At 43.9% G+C, this 24,878-nt stretch overlaps 1 protein-coding gene across 1 annotated transcript in view; it reads left to right on the forward strand.

Moving 5' to 3' along the window:
• The first annotated feature begins 8,273 nt into the window (after positions 1-8,273).
• The window catches only part of GLG1 (golgi glycoprotein 1), an 84,195-nt gene continuing 67,590 nt past the window's right edge, over positions 8,274-24,878 (forward strand). The window contains exon 1 of the mRNA XM_082290043.1: positions 8,274-8,598. Within this exon, the coding sequence (XP_082146169.1) occupies positions 8,287-8,598 (312 nt within the window). The 5' untranslated portion in view covers positions 8,274-8,286. The remainder of the gene's footprint in view (positions 8,599-24,878) is intronic.

Consider the following 24,878-nt stretch of genomic DNA (forward strand, 5'->3'; position numbering starts at 1 on the left):
ATGAGCATATAATTTGCACTGTAATTCCTTAATTCTCTGCTTTCTTTCCTGTCTCTCCTTCCTGCTTTACCTGCAAGCAAACTTGGACAGTTTGGTTGTGGAAAATGAAAATAGTCCTGGAGAAGTACAGGTAAAGAAGAGGGAGATGATTCTTGTACGGCTGGCTGCTGCAGCCCAGTGTTCTTTCTTAAAGACAGGAATGTAGTGAAACAGCCAGTACATTGGAAAAGAATGCTGGCTGCTTTTGTAGTTTGGCGATAGGGGAGTTTGCTTTTTTCTGTTTTGAGGAACTAGTGGAAGCTCAGGGATTTAATCAGCTTGTTTTTACTGACCATTTGCCTTGTTAAATCACAGTTTCCAGCTCACAACTGGTCACAGAGAGATTCCAGTTGTGTTTATGTGAGTGTGCTGCAGCCACTGGTTTGTGTAAATGTGAGCCCCTGGGGTGGGATCACAGCTCGGGGATGTGTGTGGGCAGGTGGGCTTGTGGCACCTTACTGTAAATACTCTGAGGGCTGGGGTGTTCATCTCCAGGTCAGGTCATGGAGCGGGACTTCAGTTCCATTTTATGTGTAACAAAGTCAAACTTGCAAGGATGTTGGAAGCTGCAAGACAAGTTAATTTCCCTGTGCTGGAAGGTTGTCCCTTGGCACACCTCTGCTCTGGACATGGTGAGCAGCAGCTGTCCTATTCGGATTGAGTGTGCCACCACTTCAACTGCCAGGATAATTTTATTTTCTGAAGTTTGGGGCTTGCACAATGTGATCCTGTTTGTCTTAAACGGGCCTGAGAAGATCTCAACTTAACTTTATATTTTTCTGTATAGTATTTTGTTCCTGTATTTTTATACTGTAAAAATAAAATGTTTATAATTATCAAATATAACTGGTGCTGCTGTACTTTGAAAATAGGTCTCAGTAACATTGACTACATGTCTTATGAACATTACCAAGGGTTCCCTTATGCAGGTGAGGTTTCTCTTGCTTTGTATTACTTCCAGGTCACACTGAGCTTCAGGCTAAAATAATGAAGGTGTTTAGTGAATGAGTCCTCACTGAACCATCCTGATCTGACCAGGTGAGGGCAACAGAAAGGGTTGAGCAAGGTCAGGCTACACACCTGGGACATCTTTGAAATGAAAATAACTCACTGACATGAGAATTTTTGGAATTTTAACAATGATCAGGAACTAAGGGTTGGTAGAATGTCATTGTGAGAAGGTCTCTGGTAACAGCTAAACCAGAAGGAGCAGGATGCTCTCTGCCATATTAGTACAATGAGCTTATTGTTCTCAGCTATTTTGAGGCATCATTTATGTTCTGTCAACTCAAACCCCATCTTACCACAAGAAATTTGGAAAGTTTTAAACATAACACAGGAAAAAGAATCAAAATGTTTTGATTTTGATTTTCTAGGCAGTCCTTTGATTTTCTGGGTAACACTTGTTTTCTACTTTATACCACCATATAGGAATAAGAGATACAAACATAAATGCTATTAAAATAATGGAAGATGACACTTTCAGGTTCTCAGTTTTCAAACACGGAGTATCAGAAAATGTTCAAAGGTAAGTGAGGAAACCTTGTAACGTTGTCCTACTCCCAAGTTTGCAGCAGGCTGCAGGAAGGCACACCTAACTGGTGTGCAGAAAGCCATCAGCATTGAGCACTGATAAAAGGTCAGACGTGTTAATTAAATATTTTCTCATTTCTATCTGGAGTCAAAGGGGCAGATTTGGGATGGAAGGATGAAACAAATCAGTGTTGCACTGTCCAGGGCTGTTGTCATCAGGGGCTGAGCTGTTTTGCTGGTGTTTCAGGCATGAAGCCACTCTGTGGCTATTTCTGCCTCTGTCTCTGGGAAGATTTTGTTATTGTGGAGCAGGGTGGCCCCTTGGCAATTCCTGTAGTAAATCTGGTGTGAGGCGATAGGTAAAGCCAGGCAGTGCTGTGGCTCCTGCAGATAGGGCCCTGCTCTTTGCTGTGTATGGGCATTTTAAAATTTTTTTCTCCAGGCTATTGCAGGGGCAGTACCTTTTTTAATTTTAATTCCTGTAAAAGCAGGCCTGGAGGACAGTGCAGTGCTGGCCAGAGCTGGCTGTGGTGGCTGCTTGGCTGGCAACAATCCAGCCCCTACTGCTCCCTGCGGAGGTGTGGTTTTGGGGGGTGGCTGGTGGGGAAGGGGAAGCTGGAGTTGGAGAGCCATCCTTTCCGAGAAGGGCTGTCCTCCACATCTCCCTCTAACAGGGATGATCTGGTGTTGGACTGTGGTAATCCCTAGGGTGAGGAAGCAGCCAGCTCCAAGCCTCCACATCACGGGAGCTTTGCTGCCATAGCACCTACACTGGTGCTTTAGCTGTTGAAGGGACTCTGGTGAGATTTTGACAAATAATCAAAAATGTTGCAGATGAGAAAAGGTCATCTACAAAGTGTGAGCTAATAAATGAGTACAGCTCAGTGTGTGTGCACACGAGGCAGGATGGGCCAGTGCTTTGCTATAGGCTCTGGCTATACCCGCTGCTTCTTGGAGGGCAGAAAAGCAACTACTTCTTGTCCCAAATCAAATTGGATTAAAACCAGACAATGTAGCAAGTGAAACAAGCAGCTTAAACTGAACCTTGTTACACTGAGGTAGCCAGAGCATCCCAGTGGGATTTCATTTAGTTCTCCTTTTCCATTTGTGAGGAGTCATGACAAGATTTTCTGCTTCTGTAGATTTGCAGATTTTCTACCAAGGCAGTAAATTCCTTAACAGACCCACCTTTCTGCTGGTTTGTGACGGAGAGAGAATATGGGGAAAAAGCAGTTCAGGGAGGAGGAAGGAAAGGGAAACAAAGGAAGGAGCAAGCAAAATCTTGTTTTCTGTGGGATTTGATTTTCACTGAATGCCAGAACAAGTAAATGTGAAAGAACAGATTTCACTGTTGAGAGAGATTGGAAGAGACCAGCACGGTTTCCCTTGCTGGGGTGCCACTTTTAAGTTTCTATTAGCAAGTTTTTAAAGCCTTCCATGAAGGCTTTTTCCATCTGCAATGTGAATCAACTGAGTGCTCAGAATGCTGTTTGAGTCCAACTGCATCTCTCAGCCTTGCAGAGTCACCTGAAAATTGAGCAGAGGGGGTCACAGTGCCTCAGCAGCAGGACTGCCCTTGGCCCGAGCTGCTCTTGTCCCCTGTGAGCACTCAGCCTGCAAAGTCAGGCATGTTGATATCAACAGCCTCCCTCACCTAAGATAATGATTTTTATCATTGTTTATTTGCTTTTATCATAGTTAAAGATATTTAGACATACTGCTGAGGAGGCAAAAATGCCTCCTGCTCACATTACTTCTCTTTGCAGAAAGAGGTGGGCTGTGCTCAGATGGCAGCCAGAGCAGTGGGTTCTGCGGGCCCAGGGGAAACTATCCTGGGGTGCATCAGCCACAGCGTCACCATCCAGTTGAGGGATGGGATTGTTCTGCTCTGCTCTGCACTGCTGCAGTCTCACTTTGAGTCCTGTGTGCAGTTTTGCTCACTGCAATATAAAAAAGATATTAAGCTGTTAGAGAGTGTCTAAAGGAGGGTAATGAAGAGGGTGAGGGGCCTTGAGGGGAAGCCATATGAGGAGTGGCTGAGGTCACTTGGTCTGTTCAGCCTGGAGTAGACTGGGGGGAAACCTCATTGCAGTTGCAACTTCCTCATGAGGGGAAGAGAAGAGGCAGTCACTGATCTCTTCTCTGTGGTGACCAGTGACAGGACCCAAGCAAATGGCCTGAACTTGTTTCAGGGGAGGTATAAGTTGGATATCAGAAAAATGTTCTTCACCCAGAGGGTGATTGGGCAATGGAACAGGCTCCCCAAGGGAAGTGGTCACATCGCCAAGAGTGACAGAGTTCAAGAAGCATTTGGACAATGGTCTCAGGCATATAGTGGGACTCTTGGGGATGGTGCTGTGCAGGCCTAAGACTTGGAGTTGAACCTTGTGGGTCCCTTCCAACTCAGCATATTCTGTGATTCTGTGAAAATAGTGCCTCTAAGTGCAAAAGAAAGAGGAATTTGGGGATCTAGGCCCTAGAAAGCTTATCTAATCCTTGGGACAAACTTTACAGGTAACAGGCTCTCTCCAGCATGCGCTGGTCAAGAGAAAAGAAATGTCTCAAACTAATTTCAGTGATTATCCCACCCTGTGAAGCATAATTAATTTGAGGGTCCAGGGGCTTTGGTCTTGCATCAAGTCCAATTTGGTGCTTCCGCTAGCGGCAGAGGTCGCGGAAGGTGGAGCAAGCCCCCTGCGCTTCCAATGGCGTCAAGCTGGCAGCAGCAGTGAGTGCTTGGGAAAGCATTAAGTGGGATTGGGAAAGAATTGCGGCAGGTTGGAGGAAGGGCTGGAAAATTGCCCATATCTTTTTTTGTAAAGGAAAGTTGCTAACTGCAACACAGATCTGCATCAGTATGGGGGGCAATAGTCTCTGCAGTTATGGCCTGGGGCTTCCAAGGGTTTGTGAGGCAAAGATGTGTCAACAGCATCACTCTTTGGGGGACAAACAAAGGTCACATCAGGCTGAAACTTTGTGCCTGAGAGGCACAAAGCTTCCCTTGTGCTCAACACTCACAGGGTTGTAGCTGAAATATTGTCTTCTCTTTGTCCACAGCTGCCTTGGAAGTTGAGTATTTCTTGGTCTTCTGTTTTTTCCCAAATGTGGATGAGCAGCAGCACTGCAGGACTCTGACCTACAAGAAAACCTGAAACAGAGTGGGGCGGAACCTGTGAGTGTCATGCAAATAAACCACGAAGTACCAGGCTAGTGTTGTTGCCTTAGCCAGCAAGAAATAGCACTGAATGGCAGCTCAACTCGATTATCTGCAGCAGGATTTGTTGGTGGAGAGGATCATTCACTGGGAAAGGCAGTGCTGAAGTTTTGGGGGATGCAAAGCTTTGGAGGGAGGCAGCTGAGCCAGGCTGCATGCAAGGGAGAGGGCCTCAGGGCACTGCGTGGAGGCTAAGCTGGGATTCGGAGCTGCCACACGGGAGCAAGCAGTCTGTATCCAATTAAAAATTGGAGCAGCTCCTCTGCATGGACCGAGGAAGAACTTTTGTTCTCCCTGGTGAGCTGGAGAGCAAGGACACTGCTGGGAAGGAGTGAGAGGTGTCCCAGCAACTCAGCTCACCCCGGCCTTGCTCTGTAGAGCTGGGGGCCATATAAATGGGGTTTGTTACTTGAGGTGATGAGACTGAAAAGTGCTACCCACTACAAAAGCAGGGATCTGAAAGCACATAATGCAGCACCCAGCGGGTGACATTTAGCCTTGTTGATAAAATGCTTAAAATGAGGCAATAAGGGAATTCCTGCCAAAGGAGAGGGGCTGTAGTTGGAGGGAGCCACTGGGGTTATCGCATGGGCAGAGACGTCACTGTGCCCAAAGAAAAGCCTCCTCCTTGTTTAACTCACTGTGTGGGCATGGTGAGCATAGCGGTCTTTTATGAAATGCCTGTTGAACAGTGGACAACAGAGGATGGTAAAATCCAAGGCTGGGAGAAGGTGTTCCTTGAGCAAAAAATGAGTCTCTGGAGATCTCCCAAAGGTGTGGGAAGAAGTGAGCTGTAACCTAGCTCCACTGCTCCCTTCTCTCCTCATCCTACGACAGATGGAGGAGCAGAGGCAGCTCTTGCACTGGGCTAACTCTTCAAATAATTCCCACTAGACCAAATAGGCTGCCAAGCACGGGCTGGATTTTGCTGGCTTTTGTTTTCAAGTGTTCCCAGCTGCGCAGCCCCTGGATGCCAGCACAAAGCCATTTTCCCAAGCACTGTGTCCCAGTGTGACATTGAAATACAAGAGGCAAGGGAGACTTTGCCCCTCCCTCTCCTGCCTTCACCTGGATGAGGTGGCTTCAGGTTGGTGGCTGCACTGGGCTCAAGGTCCTTTGGTAGCTCCTGGACTGGGTAAGACAGTCAGTGGCATTCTCAAGAGAAAGGTTTCTCCCGAGCAGGACAAAGCAGCCTGGGGCAGGAAGGGAGCAGCCCTACCACTCTGCTTCGCTCTGGCTCGGGGAGCCAGGGCACACCCACGGAGCACCCTGGCATGCAGGCAAAAGCTTCTGACTTTGGCCTGATGCCAGCTTGTACTGGGAAAACTGCTCCTGGAGTCAACGAGGCAGAGGAATTGAGGTGAGATTCTCCCTGTCCCCCATTTCCATCTGCTGTTAGAAGCAAATCTGAGATTTGGGGGCAAACCCATCCTTGGAGGGTGCTGTGAGCTGGCCCGGTGAGATCCTGGTGGGACATCTGAAGAGCCGTAGTTGCTGAGCTCTTGTGTCCCACTGCTGCCACTGCCCCAACACCTGGACAGGTACTTTTTTACTGTGAAAGTTTGGGTCTGGCTGCTGGGGCACAGTGGGCTGCAGCATCCCCAAAATGCTGCTCCGAGGGGGGCTGTGTGGTTGAAAACACTGCTTTTAGATGATCCATCACCAAATTCAGCATCCAACCCCCCTTATTGCCTTAGGAGGAACTTGTAGATCCCATCGACAATGAGATCAGCCATTGTAGATCCTACTTTGGAGACCAGATCACGCCTACAGCCTATTTCTCTCCATTCCCATGGACAAAGCCTGGGGCCACTATGGAGCGTGACATGCCAAATCCCAGCCCCCAAAACAGAGTGTCTGGCACTGACAGAACAGGAGGTGCAGCCAATGCATCAAACTTGAAAATGAGCTGTCTCATGGCACCCCCAAAATGTGATTTTTCTGCCCTTGTTCAGCTCTCTGCTCCCTGCAGCTACCCCAGGGCTGCGCCCCCCTAGTGCAGGCTCTTGGATTTACCCCATCCCCTGCAGCCGGCCCAGCATCCTGCCCAGGAGAGGCCAGGAGAGCATCCATACATAGGCAGAAGATCAAGCCAGCTGATAATTTGGCACTTAGCATGGAGAAATGACAGCAAGAAATTTGAATGTCAGCATTTTATTAAAGATTTTGGGTGTTTTTAGCAGCCAGTCAAGTTCCTATTTTCACTGTAGTTTCCCTTTGTTCTTCTGTATTTTTCCTTCATTCTTTAGTATTTTTTCTTTGGTTCCCTGTGGCTTTTGTTTGTTCTTCTGCATTTCTTCTCGGATCTCCTGTATTTTTTCTTTGATGCTCTGTATTTTTTTGTTGATGTCCTGTACTTTTTCTTCGTGGTTACGTATTTTTATTTCATTCTCTTTTTTTACTTCATTCTTCTCTATTTTTTCTTCATTCTTTGGTATTTTTAATTTGTTTTGCTGTATTTTTTCTTTGTTCTTACGTATTTTTTCTTTGATCTCCTGTATTTTGTCTTTGTTCGTCCATATTTTTGTTACATTCTCTTTTTGTATTTCATTCTTTCGGTTTTTTCCTTCAATCTCGTCTAGTCTTTGTTTCTTCATCTCTATTTTCATTTCGTTCCTCCGTATATTTTCCTTGATCTTCTCTATTTTTTCTTTGTACTCCTGTATTTTTATTTCATTCTTCTGTATTTTTTCTTTGATATCCTGCATTTCTTCTTCAGTGTTCTTAATTTTTTCTTTGATCGCCTGCATTTTCTCTTCGTTCTTCTGCAATTGTTCTTTGTATCTCTGTATCTTTTCTTCCTTCTTCAGTAGATGTTTTTCGTCATCCCGCTCGTTAGCCGCAAAGCTCAGTTTCCCCATTACGTCTCCTACCTCCTCAGTCGCTGGGGCAGCTAAGGTGTGAGTGGGAAATGAGAGATTTCGGGCAAAAACTGACTACAGCTGCTGAGGGAGGCGGGGGACCGGCTGCCGCCTTCCCAGCGGGCTGAGCACGCCCAGGCTCGGCTCCTCGCGTCCCCGGCACCGGCGCTGGTTCCCCAGTGTTGCCCTGCGTGGCTGTGGGGCCGCGGAGGCCGCTGAGGGGCTCCGGGGGCCGTTGAGAGGCTGCGGTAACCGCTGAGGGCCTGCGGGGCGGCTGAGGGAGTGCGGGACCGCTGAAGGGTGGCGGGGTCCCCCGAAAGGCTGCGAAACCGCCGAGGGGCTGCGGGGCCGCTAAGGGGGTGCGGGAGCCCTGAGGGGCGGCGGGGGTCGGCGGGGCCGTCAAGCCGCGGCGGCCCCAGAGGCGGCTCCTCGTCCTCCCGAAGCGGCGCCGCGCCCGCCTGAGGCGACAACGGTCGGGGCGGGGCCACGGCGCGTGCTGAAGGAGGGGCCAGCCTAGGCCACGCCCCCTCACCGGGAGAGGGGCGTGCCCCTCTGGGGTGACGTCACGGAAGCGCTGATTTGCATACGCCGTGCGTGCCGCGGGGCGGGCGGGTAGACGCCGGAGGTGGCGGATCCAAGATGGCGCCGTGCGGACGTGTCCGGAGCCGCTGCCCGGGCCCGGCGCTGCTCCTGCTGCTGGCGCTAGCGGTGCGGCCGGCGGCGCCCAGCCCTGCCGTCGGCCTTGCGGGTGCCGGCGGTGCCCCGCCCGGACCGGGGCAGCCGGTGGGGCCGGGCGCGGCCGTCCCGCGGAGTGCCCGCGGCGGCGGCTCGGGCAGCGGGTGGAAGCTGTCGGAGGAGGCGGTGTGCCGGGAGGACGTGGTGCGGCTCTGCTCCAAGCACAGCTGGGCCAACAACCTCGCCGTGCTCGAGTGCCTGCAGGACGTCCGCGAGGTGAGGGTCGGGCCCGGGGCCGGGCCGGGCCTGCCCGCGGCTGCGAACAAAGAGCGGGGTCCGCGCCGCCCGCGCCCCGCCGTGCTGCCGCCCCGCGTTTCCCTCATGGTTTGTGTTTTAAAAATCGGAGTTTGCGCTGCGGAGCTCCGTGAGAGGAGCGAGCTAGCTGCGGGGTGGATGTGAGGGCTCCGGAGAGCAGCTCCTCTTCATCTGCAGCTCGGGGCTCTGCGCTGCCGCCCGCGCAGCGCCCTCCGGGCTGGCAGAGCTCTCGGAGGGATGGCTTTGTGTTCTGGCTCTGGTGCCTTGCGGGGTTACTCGTTTCCAGAGGTCTGGGAGAGCCCACCCCGCGTAGTGCTGAGTGAAGGCGCCGTGCTCGTAGCAGCAGTGACCTGAGGAGGTTTTTTTCACGTTCAGGTTCCCACCTTCGCCTAGAACTCGGCTGTAGAGGCGGCTGGTTTCCAGTCCTTGCTGTGTGTGTATGAAACTCGATATACAATCATTAGACCTGGGTGACTTTATTGGGAGGTTAACGGGGCAGCCTGTGTTGTTCCCAAACATTTGTCGTGCGCGGCTTTAAGTCCAGCTCGAGAAAAAACTGAGTTGCCACCTTCGAGTCTTCCAGCTCCATCCTTTCATTCATTCCTAGGCTCAGTTTGAAGCAGCCCTTGGGGGACGTGCCTTTGGTGAGCTGTTCTGGTCTTGAGGTCTGTGTAATCCTTGGCTTCTCTGCTGTGAAGTGCAGGAATGCTAGGCTGGGTCAGTTTTAATGGTGTTTTGCCCAGTTGGGAATGCAATTAGGAAAAACCTGGGCTCATTTCTCATCCCTTGTTATGGGGACAGCAGATGGCAGTGACAATGGTTACTTTGACCGAGGGGAGTCTTGAACTAGTAAGTGTCAGTGATTACTTCTGGCTTAAAATGCAAAGCTAATTTAGATTTTTATCTAACTTCACGTTTTAATTTTGAGGGGGTAGTTAGTAAGACCCTCGTGGTAGGTGTTTTAAATGAGTCCTACTGCAACATCTGTCACAGTTATGAAACGCTCTGATAATGTGCTTTATGAATAACTTGCCCCTTGCTGTTTCTTTCACCTGTCTGGGATCTTTTGGCCCCCTTGCAGGGAGGCATCCTATCCGAGAGGATTTCGGAAGCTGACCTCACAAGCAGTGGCTCACAAGCTGCCAGCCTGCCAAAAAAGCAAGCTCTTGTTGTTCCTTTCTTTCCAGTAGCATAGCCCCTCCCTACTTTTTTCATAGTTCCAGTGCTTGTTGGTTTTCTGCCATTTTAGCAAGGTGAACCCTTTTGTGGTCTAATTTATCGGTTTTCTGCTGGAATAGTTTTGTCATTTTTCTGAGTTAAAGCACAGAAGAGGGTGAGTGCAGGGCTGGGACCCAGGGCTGTGCAGGGAGAGGGAAAAGATCAAATCGAAGATGAAGGAATGCTATCATGCTTTATTTTCAGCGAGTACAAACCTTTATGTTGGCTCTGCATATCTCCTGAGAACTCCGCTCTATGAATGTTATGTCTGCTTGTGGTTTTCCTTTTCCTATTCCTAAGCGTGCCTTGATGTCAGTAGTTTGCTGGCTGTTGGTCTTGTCTAGCTGTACTGCTGCCTGATGCCCAGTGCTGAAGGTGAATCATTTCCTGGGTGACATTCCAGGCATCGACAGGACATCTCAGGGCTCTTTTGGATTGAGGTTTCTCTCTGAAGGTGCCACTCTGCAGCCTTGCCCTTATTTGTCTGTTACCCTGGAAAGAGCACTGTCAGCTGGTCTTAACCCTCAATGGTTTGCCCCCAGTAACACTGATGTGATGGGCTGCATCCTGACGTAAAAATGACTTCAAAGAGTGCTGTGCTGAGAAACTAATTAAAATAGCTAACTTCTGTGTAGCCCTACTGTTTAACACTTGATATTTAGATTTTGAATAAAAGTCATGAGTTGTAAACACTGGGTAGCATTTCAGCTGATAGGGAACAGGGTCAGATGTTGTCTCAGACGTTTCCTTTGCGTTGGAGGTGACAGCGGAGGAAATAAGTGACGTATTGGCTGTTGTTGATAGAACTTTTACTTTTGACTTTAGAGCATCTGACTGCTTGTTTGGATGATACCAGAAAAGTGTCAATTACATTTTAAAATGGGTGAGGATCTAGTCTGAGTCATACAGCCCACTTAAAACCAGTCAAGCTATAGTAAATGGAGATTTGGGGGAGTTGTTTTGTGTGTGATACTGTCAGTGAGGACAGTGTGTGGACACTGCTGCAAGTAGCAGGTAAGATTTTTAGATGCAAGTTAGGCTCCAGAAGCAGGCTTTTTTCTATAAGTGTTTAAGGTAATCTTACTTTTCTCATAAGAAGTGTTTCTCTAAAGTGGAGAAAAGTTCATTTTGAAACTGGGAGTGTTACTATTAGGATTGTCCATTGATTTTTCTTAATGTGATGTAGGTAAGCTAGGACACTTCTAAATATGAATAACCAGGAGAAACAACTACTTGAAACATTCCTTTTGAGTCCATAAAACATAGAGAAGAGAGAAGGTGTGCTTGTTTCATTAGTCAGTGTGAATGCAATCGCATGGTTTCAGTATCTGCTGTTTTCTAGGTGTGCATGTCTTTAAAGTACATCATCCCTTGCTTTCATTGGGTAGTTCTGAATCTAAAGGAACAGGAGTGTTGAGTTGGTGGTTGACTGGTGCAGGAGCCCAGCTCGTAAGGCAAATGTTGAAAGAAGTAGTTTAACACAAATATTCAGTAAAGAATGGTGTGACACAAAGAAAATATTAAAAAATCCCCCAAACTCCATACCCAAAACCCTACACAAATGAAAAAACCCACCCAAACCGAACCCCCAAACAGTAAATGTTAAATTTTGGTTTTGAGCGATCATTTGTAGACTGTCAATTTAAAGTATTATCAAAAGAGTTATTTAAGCACGGTGTACTTTTAGAATTCTTAAAGAAAAAGTAGTCAGATCCCCAGACCGATATCAAATACTTTTTACCACTTATTTTTCCACTGAGTCAAAGAAATGTTTAATTAATGTAGTGCAGAGTCCTCTTTCCTTTTGTAGTAGAAGGATGGGAAGGATGCTCCTTGATTGGAGAAGGAAATGGTCATGGTTAGAGCTACTCATCTTAAACATTTTGACCATAGTCAGAAAATAGAATAAACCACATTTTTTTGGTGTGTTTTGCAGATGAATTAACTTCCTTCTAGTTAGAAGTATTCGTGCACTGGATATATTGCAGTTTTGAGTGACTTAAATTTTGTCATCAAGATTTTAATTATTATTCACCGAATACTATGTCATGATATAAAAAGAGTAGAATGGGGTCGAGTGTATTTATATTTGTAAAGACCGTGTTCCAAAGTGCTTTTTTCCTGAAAGGATTCAGGTTGCAAGCCTGTTTCTGGAAAGACTTCAGAGCTTGCATTTCACTGAACATAGGCTGTAGCCTTTAAACCCTTTTTTTGTGGGCTTCCTGCTAAAGTGATTTGCATGGTGGTTAAAGTATAAATAAACCCATGAAATATTAATATATTTTCTACGTAACGATTTTTGCTTGATTAATGATGATTTGCATTTGAAACATGAGTGAGTTGTTGAATTTAAGGTAGGAAACATTAAAAGGGATGAAAATAATCTTAACCAGTGTGGTTCTCTTATCTGGTTTACTAGTGGAGCATAATTTTACAGTTAAAACCTATATTACATCTGGTTAATTGGTGAGTGAATTTGATACCATAATTGTTGAGCCTTGCTTGCAAAGACTTTGCAATATTTAAAGCATTGTATTGTTCTGTGTAATGCTAATGCATTATAGGCTAAGTATTTTTTCTATGATCAAATGATTGTGGTTAACCTGGGATTAGAGATCAAAGTTTTGGCCTCCTGCTACTTTCTTCATCCTGAATGGTTCTGTTTCTTTGGTAGCGCCTTTATAGCAAAGACAGTGTAATTGAGCCTGAATGTGCTGCCTTCTGGAAAGAATAGGGCTCTCTTAGTGTTGAGGATTGGATTGAGAAGAAAACAAGTTATCGTGACAGCTGTGTATTTCAAGAATAGTATTTTTCCTGTTATTTCAGGATTGTAGTCGGTGTAAAAGGCCAGGAAATTCATTTGATGTGACTTAATGGACTAGGGAGCGTGTACCATTTGATGGGCTGGGAACTGTCACATTTCTTCCATTTAAATGTTTTATTCCTTGCACTCGGTGTATCTGAGCTCCTTAAGTGATCTGATAAAATAGTGTCGGTGAAATGACTTGTTTTAAAATTATAGATGGAGAATATAAACCAGACAGTAATGCATTGGAGTCTTCATCTCTTTTGGTAATTGTAGGAAAAGTTGTGTGTGCTCAGGCCCTGTCCTGGTTCTGTAGCGTTTCTACCTTTTTGGCAAACGAATTGGAAATGTAAAGGCTTCCCTGAAGCTTTTTGTTCACGCTGAGGTAGATGAGTGTGATCTGTCACAGTAGCTTATTTTATTTTATTTTCCCTCTTTTTATCTCCCTAATTTATTGAGTTAAAGGTCAAAGGTTTTATTTCGACTCGACATAAGACATTATGTCATATTTGCGCACGTACTCCTGTTATTATGTCTCTCTCAGCTTTCCCGTGCACAGGTGGAGGCTGGTGTTTAAAGTACCCTTTTTGAGATGTGTCATTTGTGGCAGCAGATGACTGGTTACCTGTCCAGAGCTGTAAGTAATTGAGAGCTGTGGATTAAACATAGCGTGAGGGTAGGCTAGTTCTTAGGAAATGCAGATGGTGAAGACACTCTTGAGAGGGTCCACCATCTCTTTCAGCTGTTATGGGTTTTTTTCCACAAAATCTCCAGGCATTCTCCCTGGCCTTCAGGGAGAGCTGTTTTAAGAAACTGCCTGTTTCTCGGGTTGATAAATCTGTGGTTGTGGGATGGAGGCTGTTCTGGTTCTCTAATCGTTACTATTGCAAAGGAGCAGGCAGTTAGTATTCCAGTGGTGCTCTTACAGTGCCTACAGCATTATCATCTGGTTCACATATCAACGCTCAAAGGGTTGGGATTTTTTAAAGGCAATGATCAGAAACCTGAAAGATGTACCTTAAGCCTTGCCAAGGGCTTTGCTTACATTTTCCCTTCTTTCTAAGGGATATTGACCTGGCGATCATTCAAAGTCTGAAAAGGACACAGGAGTTTAAGAACTGTTGCATTCCTGAGAAAAATAAAAGGGGAATTCTTACCGATATAGTTGGAGTTGAGCTAACTTAAAGGAAAAATGTGTTGCAATTCTGAGAGATTGAGTTAATTATTGCTCTGTAACTGGACTCTGAGTTGAAGCCTGTGACATCTGAATTAGAAATCTTCAGATACCATTCTGTCTTAAATGGAGTTTAATGAAGAATTTATGACAGTTTGTGGTAGATGCAGATTACTTTGAGTGGTCAGGATAGTCCCTCCTGCTTCTCAGATTCATGAAATGGAAGATGGACTATCCAAATGAATGGAAGAGAATGGCTGGACCTAGGATTAAGGATTGAGATGATTAAGTTTTGAAAAACACATGAGCAACAGGAAGGCAAGGCTGGAACACTGAAGATTTTTCTCCTGAGGCTTGGCTTCTTCACTGATATTAGCTGCATTTTTATTCTGAGGTTCTCGTTTTCCCTTGTGTTTGGATAGTGTAAGCTCAGTTTCCTCCTGGCTTTTGTAGATAAATCTTAAAGTAAAATACTAAATATATTTTACAAGTTTGGGGGTTTTTTTTAGGTTTTGGCATCAGCCTTTGGCTTCATCTCAGGATGTAGCAATATTTAAAAGTGCTCTTTTCTTCTGTCTGAAGCCATGTGTGAGCTGAATAGAGGGGAAGATGGTCTCTCTCATGCCAGGTCCTGGACTTACTGTCTTGTGAACAGAACATTGAGCATAGCTTCTCAGTTCTCCATATCTTTAGCTGCACTTTTTGTTATCAGAGAGAGTTACTTTTGTGGTTTTTTTGGGGTTGGGTTTGTTTTTCTTAATTCTGTGCTGTTCTTGGCAGGCTGGTACTTGTGGTAGCTTGTTGTCTATCAGTTTGGCCTGGGATGTTTGGCTCAGTAAAAGAGATTATCTTACAGGTCTGCTTCCTCCAGCAGGCTGGCACTGCTGGCCTGCTGTGGCTCTGCATACCAAGGAGAAAAGGAATGGAAATACAAGGGGAGAAATAAAGTTTGATGCAGGCTGTGCAGCCTGGGCTTGGCTCAGGGTGCAGTGAGAAAGCTGTGTGTGGGGAGGCGATTTACTGGGCCAAATAGCTGAATATATTGAAAAGCAAAGACTCGGTCAGTTGTTACAGTAGAGACAGGTACAGCTAGGTTGTGTTTTGCATGCACTCTCTTCTCCCTTATACTGGAGGAAAGGTGATCTCTCTGGTGCTGCTTTGGGTTGTCATGGTTGGAACAGAATGTTTTGAGGAAGGATTCTTCTTGGCAAATAAAGTGCTGTATTTGTTTTCTAGTACAGAGATGACTAGGTGTTCCTTGTAGCGTAGATTTCCTGCATGCATGCACCACTTTTCCAGTGGATTCTGCTTATTTGGTCTTTGGAAAATGCACACTTGCTTTGGAAAAAGCTTTGCAGTTATTCTTCCTAATAATATACCCCAAAGAATTGGATGAATAAAAGGTCTAGGTGGTCAGTCGCCTTTTTATTTGAAATATTGCGTTAAAATAGTTTTTTCTTTTTGATCTTCTGACTAATTCAGTTTTAAAGTATGTGAAGTTGGTTGCTATGGCACTAAAATTTTTCAATTCTGTTAGCTGATAATTTTCTGTTATCGTAGGATACCTTGATTTTCTGGATGTTCAGCTTATCAGTATCCATCACAGTGCATTAGGTGAAGAGCAGAGATCCTACTTTCCCTGGGTACCAGCTTGTGGCATAATTGCAGCCTTTTTTCAAGACAGGAGATGAAAACCCATCCTGTTCCACTTTTGAGCAGGGGTGACATTCATAGAAATTGTCCTGGAATGCTGGTATCTGAATGTCTGCAGCTCTGAGCTGAGAAATCTCCTTCAGGAGTTAGAGGTGTCTTTTTTCTCTGTGCTGCCTTTAGAGTTTTTGTGCATAAGTTTATTTAATTTTATTCCTTTAGATAAATGTGTCTTTTAGATCTTACAGCTTTGTGAGCTTAGATTTCCCGTGTTTGCATTAGAGTGCGTTTCTTGTTTGTAATGTCTACAATTTTGCCTTAAACTGAACACCTGATGCCTTTAGTAACAGTAGGCTAAAGACTAATGGTACACATGGAATGCCCCTTTTGCCAAGTAACACCATAGGGAAAAATGACCATCATCATGCAGGACAGGAATGACTATTTGCTGCATTTGTTATTTTTTGTGCATCTTTGCCTGAAACAATGCATTGCTGAGAAGTGCTGAGGTGGCAAAAGGTAGTTAATGTAATAAGTTTTCATGGTTTCTCTACATACCTGAAGTATTTTACTCCTTTCCAGTTAGTGGTAGAACTGTGTGCTCTTTTGTGAAAAACTTCTTTTAGTTTCCTTAGGTGATTCTCAGGAGTGTTGAGTCTCTTTTAGAGAATGCAAGTGGTTATGCTGATGTAATTAAGTGCTTGTATGTCACAGTGTGGGTTAATACCAAATAGCTCTTACAGCCCTGCTATGCAAAATCAATCAGGCAAATGTGCTGTCTTTTGTTTAAAAAATAATGACTAGCTTAATCTGGTAGCAAGTTTGCTGTCTAGGTCTTTTGAATCTTAATAGGAAGCTCACCAGCCTTCATCATGCTCAGTAGTTTGCTAATTGTGGCTTTCTTTTCTAGACTGTTCTGTTATTGCAGGGTAAAATACTTTGCACCAAGTGAACTGCAAAACAAACTCAGCAGAGCATGCATTCTTCTAAGTGTTGAAGTAATTGCTCTACCAAAAGGTTTTGATGGAATTAAACAAAAGACAACAAACCCAAACCTGCTTGGCTTGTAGACCTTCTGTGACAGTCCAGACTTGATTTGGGCTGAGTCAACTTTTGTTAGTCTGTTCTCAGCTGAGTTGAAATAAGATCTGGAGGAAACTTGCAGTCAGCTCTTTCCTTACCAATTGAATTTTTGGCTTATATCTGTCTCTGTGGCCTATCTGTGTATGTCACAAAATCAGAAAAACTAACTACTTTCAAGTAAAATCACTGCAATGCTGCAGTTGTCATAATCTGCAACAGGAATTGTTCATGAGACTGCAGTTCTTCAGCTGTGTTCATGGTGATCTAAACAAATCAATATTAATGTGATCCTCTTGTAAAATTCAGACAGGCTGGTCAGAACTGTCTCCACTTATACAAGGTCCTGATTAACTGCAGGTGCAGAGAAATGTGGACTCTAGTTTTATTTGTCAAGCGTTTTGTTTTGCTGTTCGCTTATGACGTTGTGTTGACTCGGATGCTTTTTTGGTCATAGAATTATAGAACCATAAGAGTGGTTGGAAGGGACCTTAAAGGTTGTCTCGTCCCAAGCCCCCTGCCATGAACACAGACACCTTCTACTAGATCAGGTTGCTCCAAGCCCCCCTGGATTCCAGGAATGAGGCATCCACAACTTCTCGTCAACTAACAGCCCCAATTCCTGCCTTGACTTGTTCCTTTTGAACAGCTTCTAGGAACACACCATATTTTTGATGCTTCAACATCTGAGATGTGTGAGGGGTGAGATGCTGGATCTCTCACCGTGACACAGGTATTCAAATTTGTGGTGACATCTGTCTTAACTTACTGAAGCCTATAGAGCTGACTGTGCAGCTGTGGTCAGAGATTTTATGAATGTAGTAACATTGCTTACTTTTTTAACTGGAGGCTTCCAGGCAGTGATCAGTAGCCATCTTCACTTGTTTCTGATCAGCTGTGTGAAGCAACACCAGGTTTTAAAGCCAAAAAGAGAAAATGCTGAAACAGTTTATGTTGTAAATCTTTCCTGCATTTTTATGAAACAGAATGCTGGAATGGGACTCCCATGGTGAATGCTTGTCCTGTCTCTAGGAATCGCCTGGGAGGGTGTGCTTCTAGGGAACATTTCCCTGAACTGATTCACATCTCTAAAGATGTACACTCATTTTAATATTACTGTTAATAGCCTTAATTAGATGTATATATCCTACTAGCTGTAGGAAGGATGGTTTTCTGTACTTCCCTCACAGAACACAAAGCTTTGCAGTGTTTCATATTTTTGCTTCGTGGTCTGTGGTTTAGCAGGCACCAAACATATGGTGTACCATCACTGATAATACTCTCACCTCTGACTCCAGAAATAGCAGCACTGTATAGGGCAGAGTTGCCTGGAATAATGCAGTTTGTTCCAGCTCAGACACTCAGCAGTGTGGCTTGAGCTTGTCCACATCAAACCCCTCTCATGTGCTCTGGGGCTATGTTGGCTTCCTTTCCATGAGCAGCTCACAGGTAAGGCTTACACGAATGGGAAAAGCGTACAACAGACCACAAACTACAGGGTTTTTGGTTTCCCTCCCCTCCTCCAGGCATTTGTGAAGTCTTCCAGCATCCTCTTGTAAAAACCATAGTCTAAACTTGTTCTGCTAGGGAGGGTGCTGATGGAATTTAAATTCTTCTCTTTGTATGTCAGCTCTTCCCAAAGTAATTTCCCCAAATACTTTCCTCCCTTGAGGCATTTCAGTGAAACCCATCATGACTTTGTGATGCTCTCCAAGATTATTTAGTAAATGTTATCCTCTAATGTCAGTTTTATTCACTAGGGTTCAGTATCTCAGACTTAGTATACTTGAAAAAGGCATTTTCTGAAAACTTTCTGAGAATGCTGGAGAGCTCAGGTAGGCTGTGTGGTGCTGGCATGAAGCTGGGAGAAGGATTCAACTTGAATTTCTCTGTCATATAGTTAAAAGAGAGGATGGGGTCAGTGCTCTAGTCACTTACCTGCTGGGTTTTGCCCCACCACAGCTGTATTATCCAGTGTGGTGTCTGGATTGGTTTAGGGAAAATGGAATAGGACAAACGTTTCTGTTGCTTAGAGCTGTACATCATGAATAACTTTAAATACCATGGCAGCATATTGTTGCCATCTTAAAGTGATCATTTGTCTGTTGTGAGATGGAGTTTGATCTCTGACTGTAAACACTTCTACTTTGCCTTCTGGGATCACAAATTTGGAATTGGGATCCTGTCTAGGAGATCAGAGTTTTAGGTTAAAAAAAAATCCCCTCTGTGAACCTAATATGAAGCTATTTAAACAAGAATGATAAAAAAGGAAGATGTTAAGAGATGGTAGCAGAGTAGCTTAGAGGTTATTAGGCATTACAATATTGGAGAATACTTGTGTATCTTAAAATCTTTGTCTCAGGTTTTAAGGCAGAGTATTATTTCATACACCGTGATTGTTATGATTTTAAATTGGGGCAGAAGAATCTTTCCAAACTGAACTTTTTTCCTTAGCAGCCATTTAAATTAAACTTGTGGAGGCTGGCTAATATTATGATCCACTATTATGGGAGTCAATGATGCTGAAAGTACTCCTAAATAGCCCTTTTGGGCTTTAGTATGGCTTTCTAAGTTCTTTGTATGTTGCACACTTTTTGTAGCATTAAAAGCTGTAAAATATATCAAAAGATCATATTTGAAGAGTGTCTAAAATAATGCCTCAAAGCTGTCAAAACACTGCACATGAGTAAAATTTGGGCAGTGTGAATACAGTGCTATTTGCTCCCACATTTATAGAGCTTGTTACTTTGTTCTACCTTCTTTTGGGGTTTGATCCATTGGTAGCACTTCACACCTGAATCCAGGCCTTCAGAAGAGCTTCTTTCTGGTGAATCTGAAACCATATGGACAGGGAAGCTGCATGGGTTGTTAGGAGATGAGTGTCTTTATTGGAGGAGGTTGGGGAAGGTGGAGAATTGAACAGCACAGCCACTGCGCCAGTCATGAAGCCACCTGGAAACAAAGGGAGGGAAAATGATGTCAGGGTTATTCCCTTGTAGAAGCTGCTGTGCAGAAGCTCAGAGGATCCAGTCACAGGCAGACAGTGCTTTTTGCTGTTGTTTTCCAGCTGGGACTCTTGCTTCTCATGGGATACTAGAGCAGCAGGCTTGTGTTGAGCATCTGAGCCTGTAGCTGTCATTAGTAGCTAAGGTGGGCACTGCTCTTGTTTGGTTGTTTGTTTTAGCATGGACTTTTTCATATCATTCAAATGAACAATCCAAAGCTATGCTAAGTCAAGTCATCTAATTAGACTTTCCAGAGCAAGGTCCAGGAACAATCATTCCAGCCTGTTCTTGTGCGGAAAGTACATATTTTCATAGAAATAGACTGTAATATTCCTGATAACACTGATAAAATTACGGAATTGGTGGTGATGGTGAATGCAGTAGCAGGAAAAAAATATTCATTTTACAGAGAAACAAACAAGAGGCTTTGATTAGAATTTCTTGGATCCTGTGGCATATTGCTGGAATTTTGACCGTGGAAGTATTTATCTTGAAGTTCCAAGGTTTTAAGTTGGATGTGGTAACAACAGAACGATGTTGCTTTTCCCTGGAAGAGGTACATAATCAGGTGAAACTTCCAGAATAACAATGACTTGGAGAGTGTAGAAATGCTTTCTATGCTGGTGTTCCAGGTGGTGGTAGTTGTTAGCGGCCCCCTTACTAAAGCACATCTTGCACCTTGCTCTGAGAATTGCCACAGCCCTGGTGTGAGCAGAACAACTTCCACGTCAATTACCTTTCCTGTGGAGTTACCTGTAGAGTCATCCAGTTTGCCTGGATGAGAAATGTGTTAGGATCCTGTGACACTTTGGGAGCTGCTTTGGTTTCCTCAGCTACAGTACTTGGCAGCAGTAGAATGGTGTACAGGCTGAAAGCGTGGGCTGACAGTGAGTCTGTCTCCCTGCCGTGAACAGAGGTGAAGTTTGGTTGAGTTTGTTGTTTTTGCTTTTCAGCATGACATGTTCCATAACAGTTGAGCTTTGCCCCTACAGTCTTGGGAATGAGTAGCGTCTCTTCTTAATTGTGAGCAGATTGCATTGGGGTTTTTTAAAATTATTCTCTCACCTGAATGATTCTGTAATTCTTTGTTTGTTCTTCCTTACAATAAAAGATATGAACGTGTTTAACATTTAGTGGCAAGACTTGCTGTATCAAAAGATAAGAGGGCACTGGGCATCAATCTGAGTTACTTGATGTTCCACATTCTTTCTTACAGTCTGTTGCTAGCTTTAATCCATGAAAAATGCTTTGTGAAAATACAGAACAATTTCTTTTGCCTGTAGCATCTCAGTGTCTTAAAAACATTGTGGGTTTGAAATGGTGCTTCATCCTTCTGTTAGAGTAAATCTGCTACATGTTTTTGTCCAAAAGGAATTATAGGACTAAAAGAGTAGTAATATGCTATTTCAGTACGAAAATGCCTGAGGCTCTCCTGAAACAGAAGTGTGGAGTAGAATGTTACTGACCTGAGGAATGTATTTGTTCTTAGTTTTGATATTCACATGCCTGGTAAATATTTGGGATTTGATTGCCATAGGCATTCTTCTTTCCAGAAAACTGCAACTCCTCCTTTTAATGTGACAGAGATACCCTGGGAGTAGTTGTGGAGGAGGGAAGGGGCACAGGCAGCTTGTCCTCAAATTCTCTAGACGATGTGTCTTGCCAATTTTCTGGCAAATGTTTATGAAGTCACATGTAAACTGCAACAGTTGATGGATCTACTTGGGAGTGTAAGAGCCTGAGATATGTGTGTGATGAATACTGCTCATGACTTTGGGAATTCTGCAGTGCTCCCTTGGCTGTAACACTGTGGATGCATTTGGGTAGTTTTATCAATGAAATTCCCTGTTGAGAAGAAAGTGCTTGCTGAGGAAAACAACAGATAAAGTTACCAAAATAACCCTTGCTCCCTGGAGAGCTGCTGGAGGAGGGAAGAGTCTTGTCAGTCACACTTGGATTTGAATAACATGACATAACATCCTATCAAATGATTTAGGGTGAATGGAGTGGGGGGCTGCTCTTCCAGCCCCTCAGGTTTGCTTTGTGTTCAGAGCTTGGTTGCTTGTGTAGGATGCATGGGATTGAAATGTTAAATTAAGTATAATAGTTTTAAATCTTGGCATGTGTCAGGCTTGTCCAAGCTTAAATAAATTGACTGCAGAACTAAAACGATGTGTATCTCTTACGCAGATGTGCCACAGTTGAATAACTGATACATATGTGAGCAGGGCCTGATTTTATATATGGTGTCTGAATTTTTGCAGAATGCCCTAGTGAACTTGAAAGTATTTTCTTTCTCTGAGCTATTAAACAAGTTGTGAATAGTCTGTTATTTTTATTTCTTTAAAAAAAATATATATATATTCCCCAATTGACTTTATGCTGTTTGACCATTTACTTAGTTTTGAGGAATGCATGTCCTAAATGGTGATTTTGGTGGGTGTTTCAAATAGTTTATGTTGCAAATCTGAGGCAGTACTCTTGCAGAGAGCAGAGGCAGTGGGTCTGTCTGCAGAATGACATGAAGGACCATGTTGGTCCATCCAATTCAGTAGTGAGTTCCATGGCAGGTGGGGAATATATTCTAGAGATGTGTCAACAGTTACAGCTAAATTGCCATGTGAAGATTTGGGATTTCCCTATTCCCAGAAGGAGAAACAGCTTTAGCTTGGATATCTTTAGTAACAGTCTCTCTTTTGTTTGTTTAGGGAGTGAGCTGACCTGTTTGGTCACTCATCCAGAAATGTTTCAACATAAGTTTCTGAATGAGGTGATCGGCTCTTCTCCCAGGAGTGATTTCTCTGGATAAAACGGTGCATATTCAGTACAGCTTTCAAGTATTAGATGCAACTCTTTCAGCCTAAGATCTTGCTGCAATTGTTTGGAAACAAATGAGGCAAATATGTTTGGTCACAGAGCTTTTCTCTGTTTTAATGCTCGTTTTTGAAGAAGGGATGGTCTCAAAGATATGTTTTGCTGGTTTGGGGAAGGATGGATAGCACTGCGTTTCAGCTGATAGAAAATTTAGTTTGTCCTCTTCTAAAGCTGCACACCATGGCATTCAGTAATGCCAGTAATAACATAGGCCAATTATATGTTTATTTTAGGCTTTTCCTTTCTGAACCAAGCATTTTATTTATCCTGTGTCAGGGGAAGATGATTAAAAGATTCTAATGAAATTTTCCTGGAGGTTTTTTGTGCTTTTACTGATTCCTTGTTGGTAAGGTCAGCATTCCCTGGAGGTTTGCATGCTTCAGCCAGCCCTTGATATGTGTTTGTAGCTCTTGTCCCGCTTTTTATGCTGTCTTTGTGATGTGTTAAAACCTCTGCAGAGTGCTTTGAAGAGAGCATTCCTGGGAAAGCCATGTCTGGCTTTATTCTGTCATGTCTTGTGACACTCCTAGGAAGAGTGTTTACGGGAGAGGCTAAAGTGTGATGGCTTGCTGGCTAAGTCAGGCTGCTTCAGGTGCTCAGCTCTCTGGTTAAGAGTCTTGGAGCTGAGAGGATAGAGAAAAATTCTCTGAAACAGCATGTTAGCATGAGCATCCATACTCTGGAGCAGAAACTGAGACATGGTGTTAGGATTACGCATTGCATGTTCCCATCCTAAATCATGGTGATGGGTAACAGTTGGAGGTCTGGGTACCTGCCGGAGTGAGCATTGATCTGACTCAGAAGCACATTAAATCCATGAGTAATAAGTTTCTAACAGTTTTCTGCTTCACTGCTTTTTTGTTCAGGGAAAATGGGAGGTGGTTCCAGCGTGCCTGGCTGTGACTGGCAGTGCTTAGGAGTAGCTTCAGGTGTTTCAGTAGTCCCTGCTTCAGATATGCTCATTCTGGAGAGATCTGAGCACTGTCAGCTCATCCAGGTAAAGCCTGGGTGGCTGAAGTTGCAAGTCAAGACCTTGTGGGAGGAGCTTGATACTGAAGTCATAGAGGAAATGCTTCAGTTCCATGTAATGGAAATAGGGCAAAAACTTGGTGAAGCCTTGGTGGGAAAAGATATTATAGGAAAGTCCATATTATATTTGGAATATAAATATATAAAAATATATTTAATATTTATAAGTATTATATAGATAAAAGATTATATGAAAAAATATATAAAAATATAATATATATAAATATATAAAAATATATTTAAAAATTCCATATTATAGGAAAATGGGCTTATGGGGGTTAAAATTTGTACCTGTGGCACGTGGCTGTGTAAATTAATTCAGATTAAATATCTAGGGAAGCTAATGGAAACATGTTTTAATGAACCCTGGCTAATTACTCTATTTAAAGTTCTTGATCAATACCCAGGAGATCTCAAACTGCTTGCAGATAGTTTTTTTTTTTTTTTTTTAAAACAACCTGCACATATAGATATTTTCAGTCTTCTGCATAAAATCAAAACAACTGGAGTCACTTGCTTTGTAGACTTCTGGTTCACCAGGGCTTTATAATATTTGGGAGTGGTCTGTAAATTAAAGCTGAAGACTTAAGCATTTTCAAAAGTATTAATTGTGAATTTTTGATGGGAAGTGCAAAGGAATAAATGGGCTTTAGGAAGCAGTTACTAGGACAGAACAGAGTTTCTGAAATAATCTATGGTGTTAAGTGTGTGACAAGGCAGCTGGGTGTGATTTTCTAAGAGAGGAAAGAGTTCTTGTAAATATTTGCTTGTGCAAGTGACCTATATAAAGACCACCTCTTACTCAGAACCTTCATTTTCTTCAGAATACTGTCTGAATTTCAGTGGACTCAACATTAATATTAAATAGAAATGTCAGGCAGGCAGCCTTACCCTGAAGGCATAAACTACTGTCTTTGAATTGGTTCATATTAAGGAAGTTGGGATATGTTTAGTCTTCTCTGATTGAGCTAATTAGCAAAACTGCACTGCGTGTTCATAGCTAATACATCCCTGTGTGTGCAAATGGACAATGGATGCATAACGAAGCTTAGGAAAGGTAACCATTCAGCAAACAGCCTGCAACACTGCCTCCTTGAGACTTGTTTCATGGATTCTCCAGGTATTCTGTGACAACTGCCAAGTCTGTCAGATAGATGGCTTTTATTCCTGTCTGTATTCAACCGACTGCAGCTTTTGGTCTCCCGTTGGTAGCAGCACTGATTGCAACAATGGAGAAGTATCTTTGCACCCTGCTTTGACTGGTGTGGCAAGGGACTGGCTGTACACAAGAAGGCTTCAGCAGCTGTCAGATGCACTAATGCTGTACTGCTTAAAGCCTTGCCCTCTTCCTGTACTTTGGTGGCAGAGGGGTACAAGAAGCAGCATGTTCCTTGGAAAAGAAAGT

Source organism: Coloeus monedula, assembly GCF_965178545.1.
Source record: "Coloeus monedula genome assembly, chromosome: 13".
In the NCBI taxonomy this organism is placed as follows: domain Eukaryota; kingdom Metazoa; phylum Chordata; class Aves; order Passeriformes; family Corvidae; genus Coloeus; species Coloeus monedula.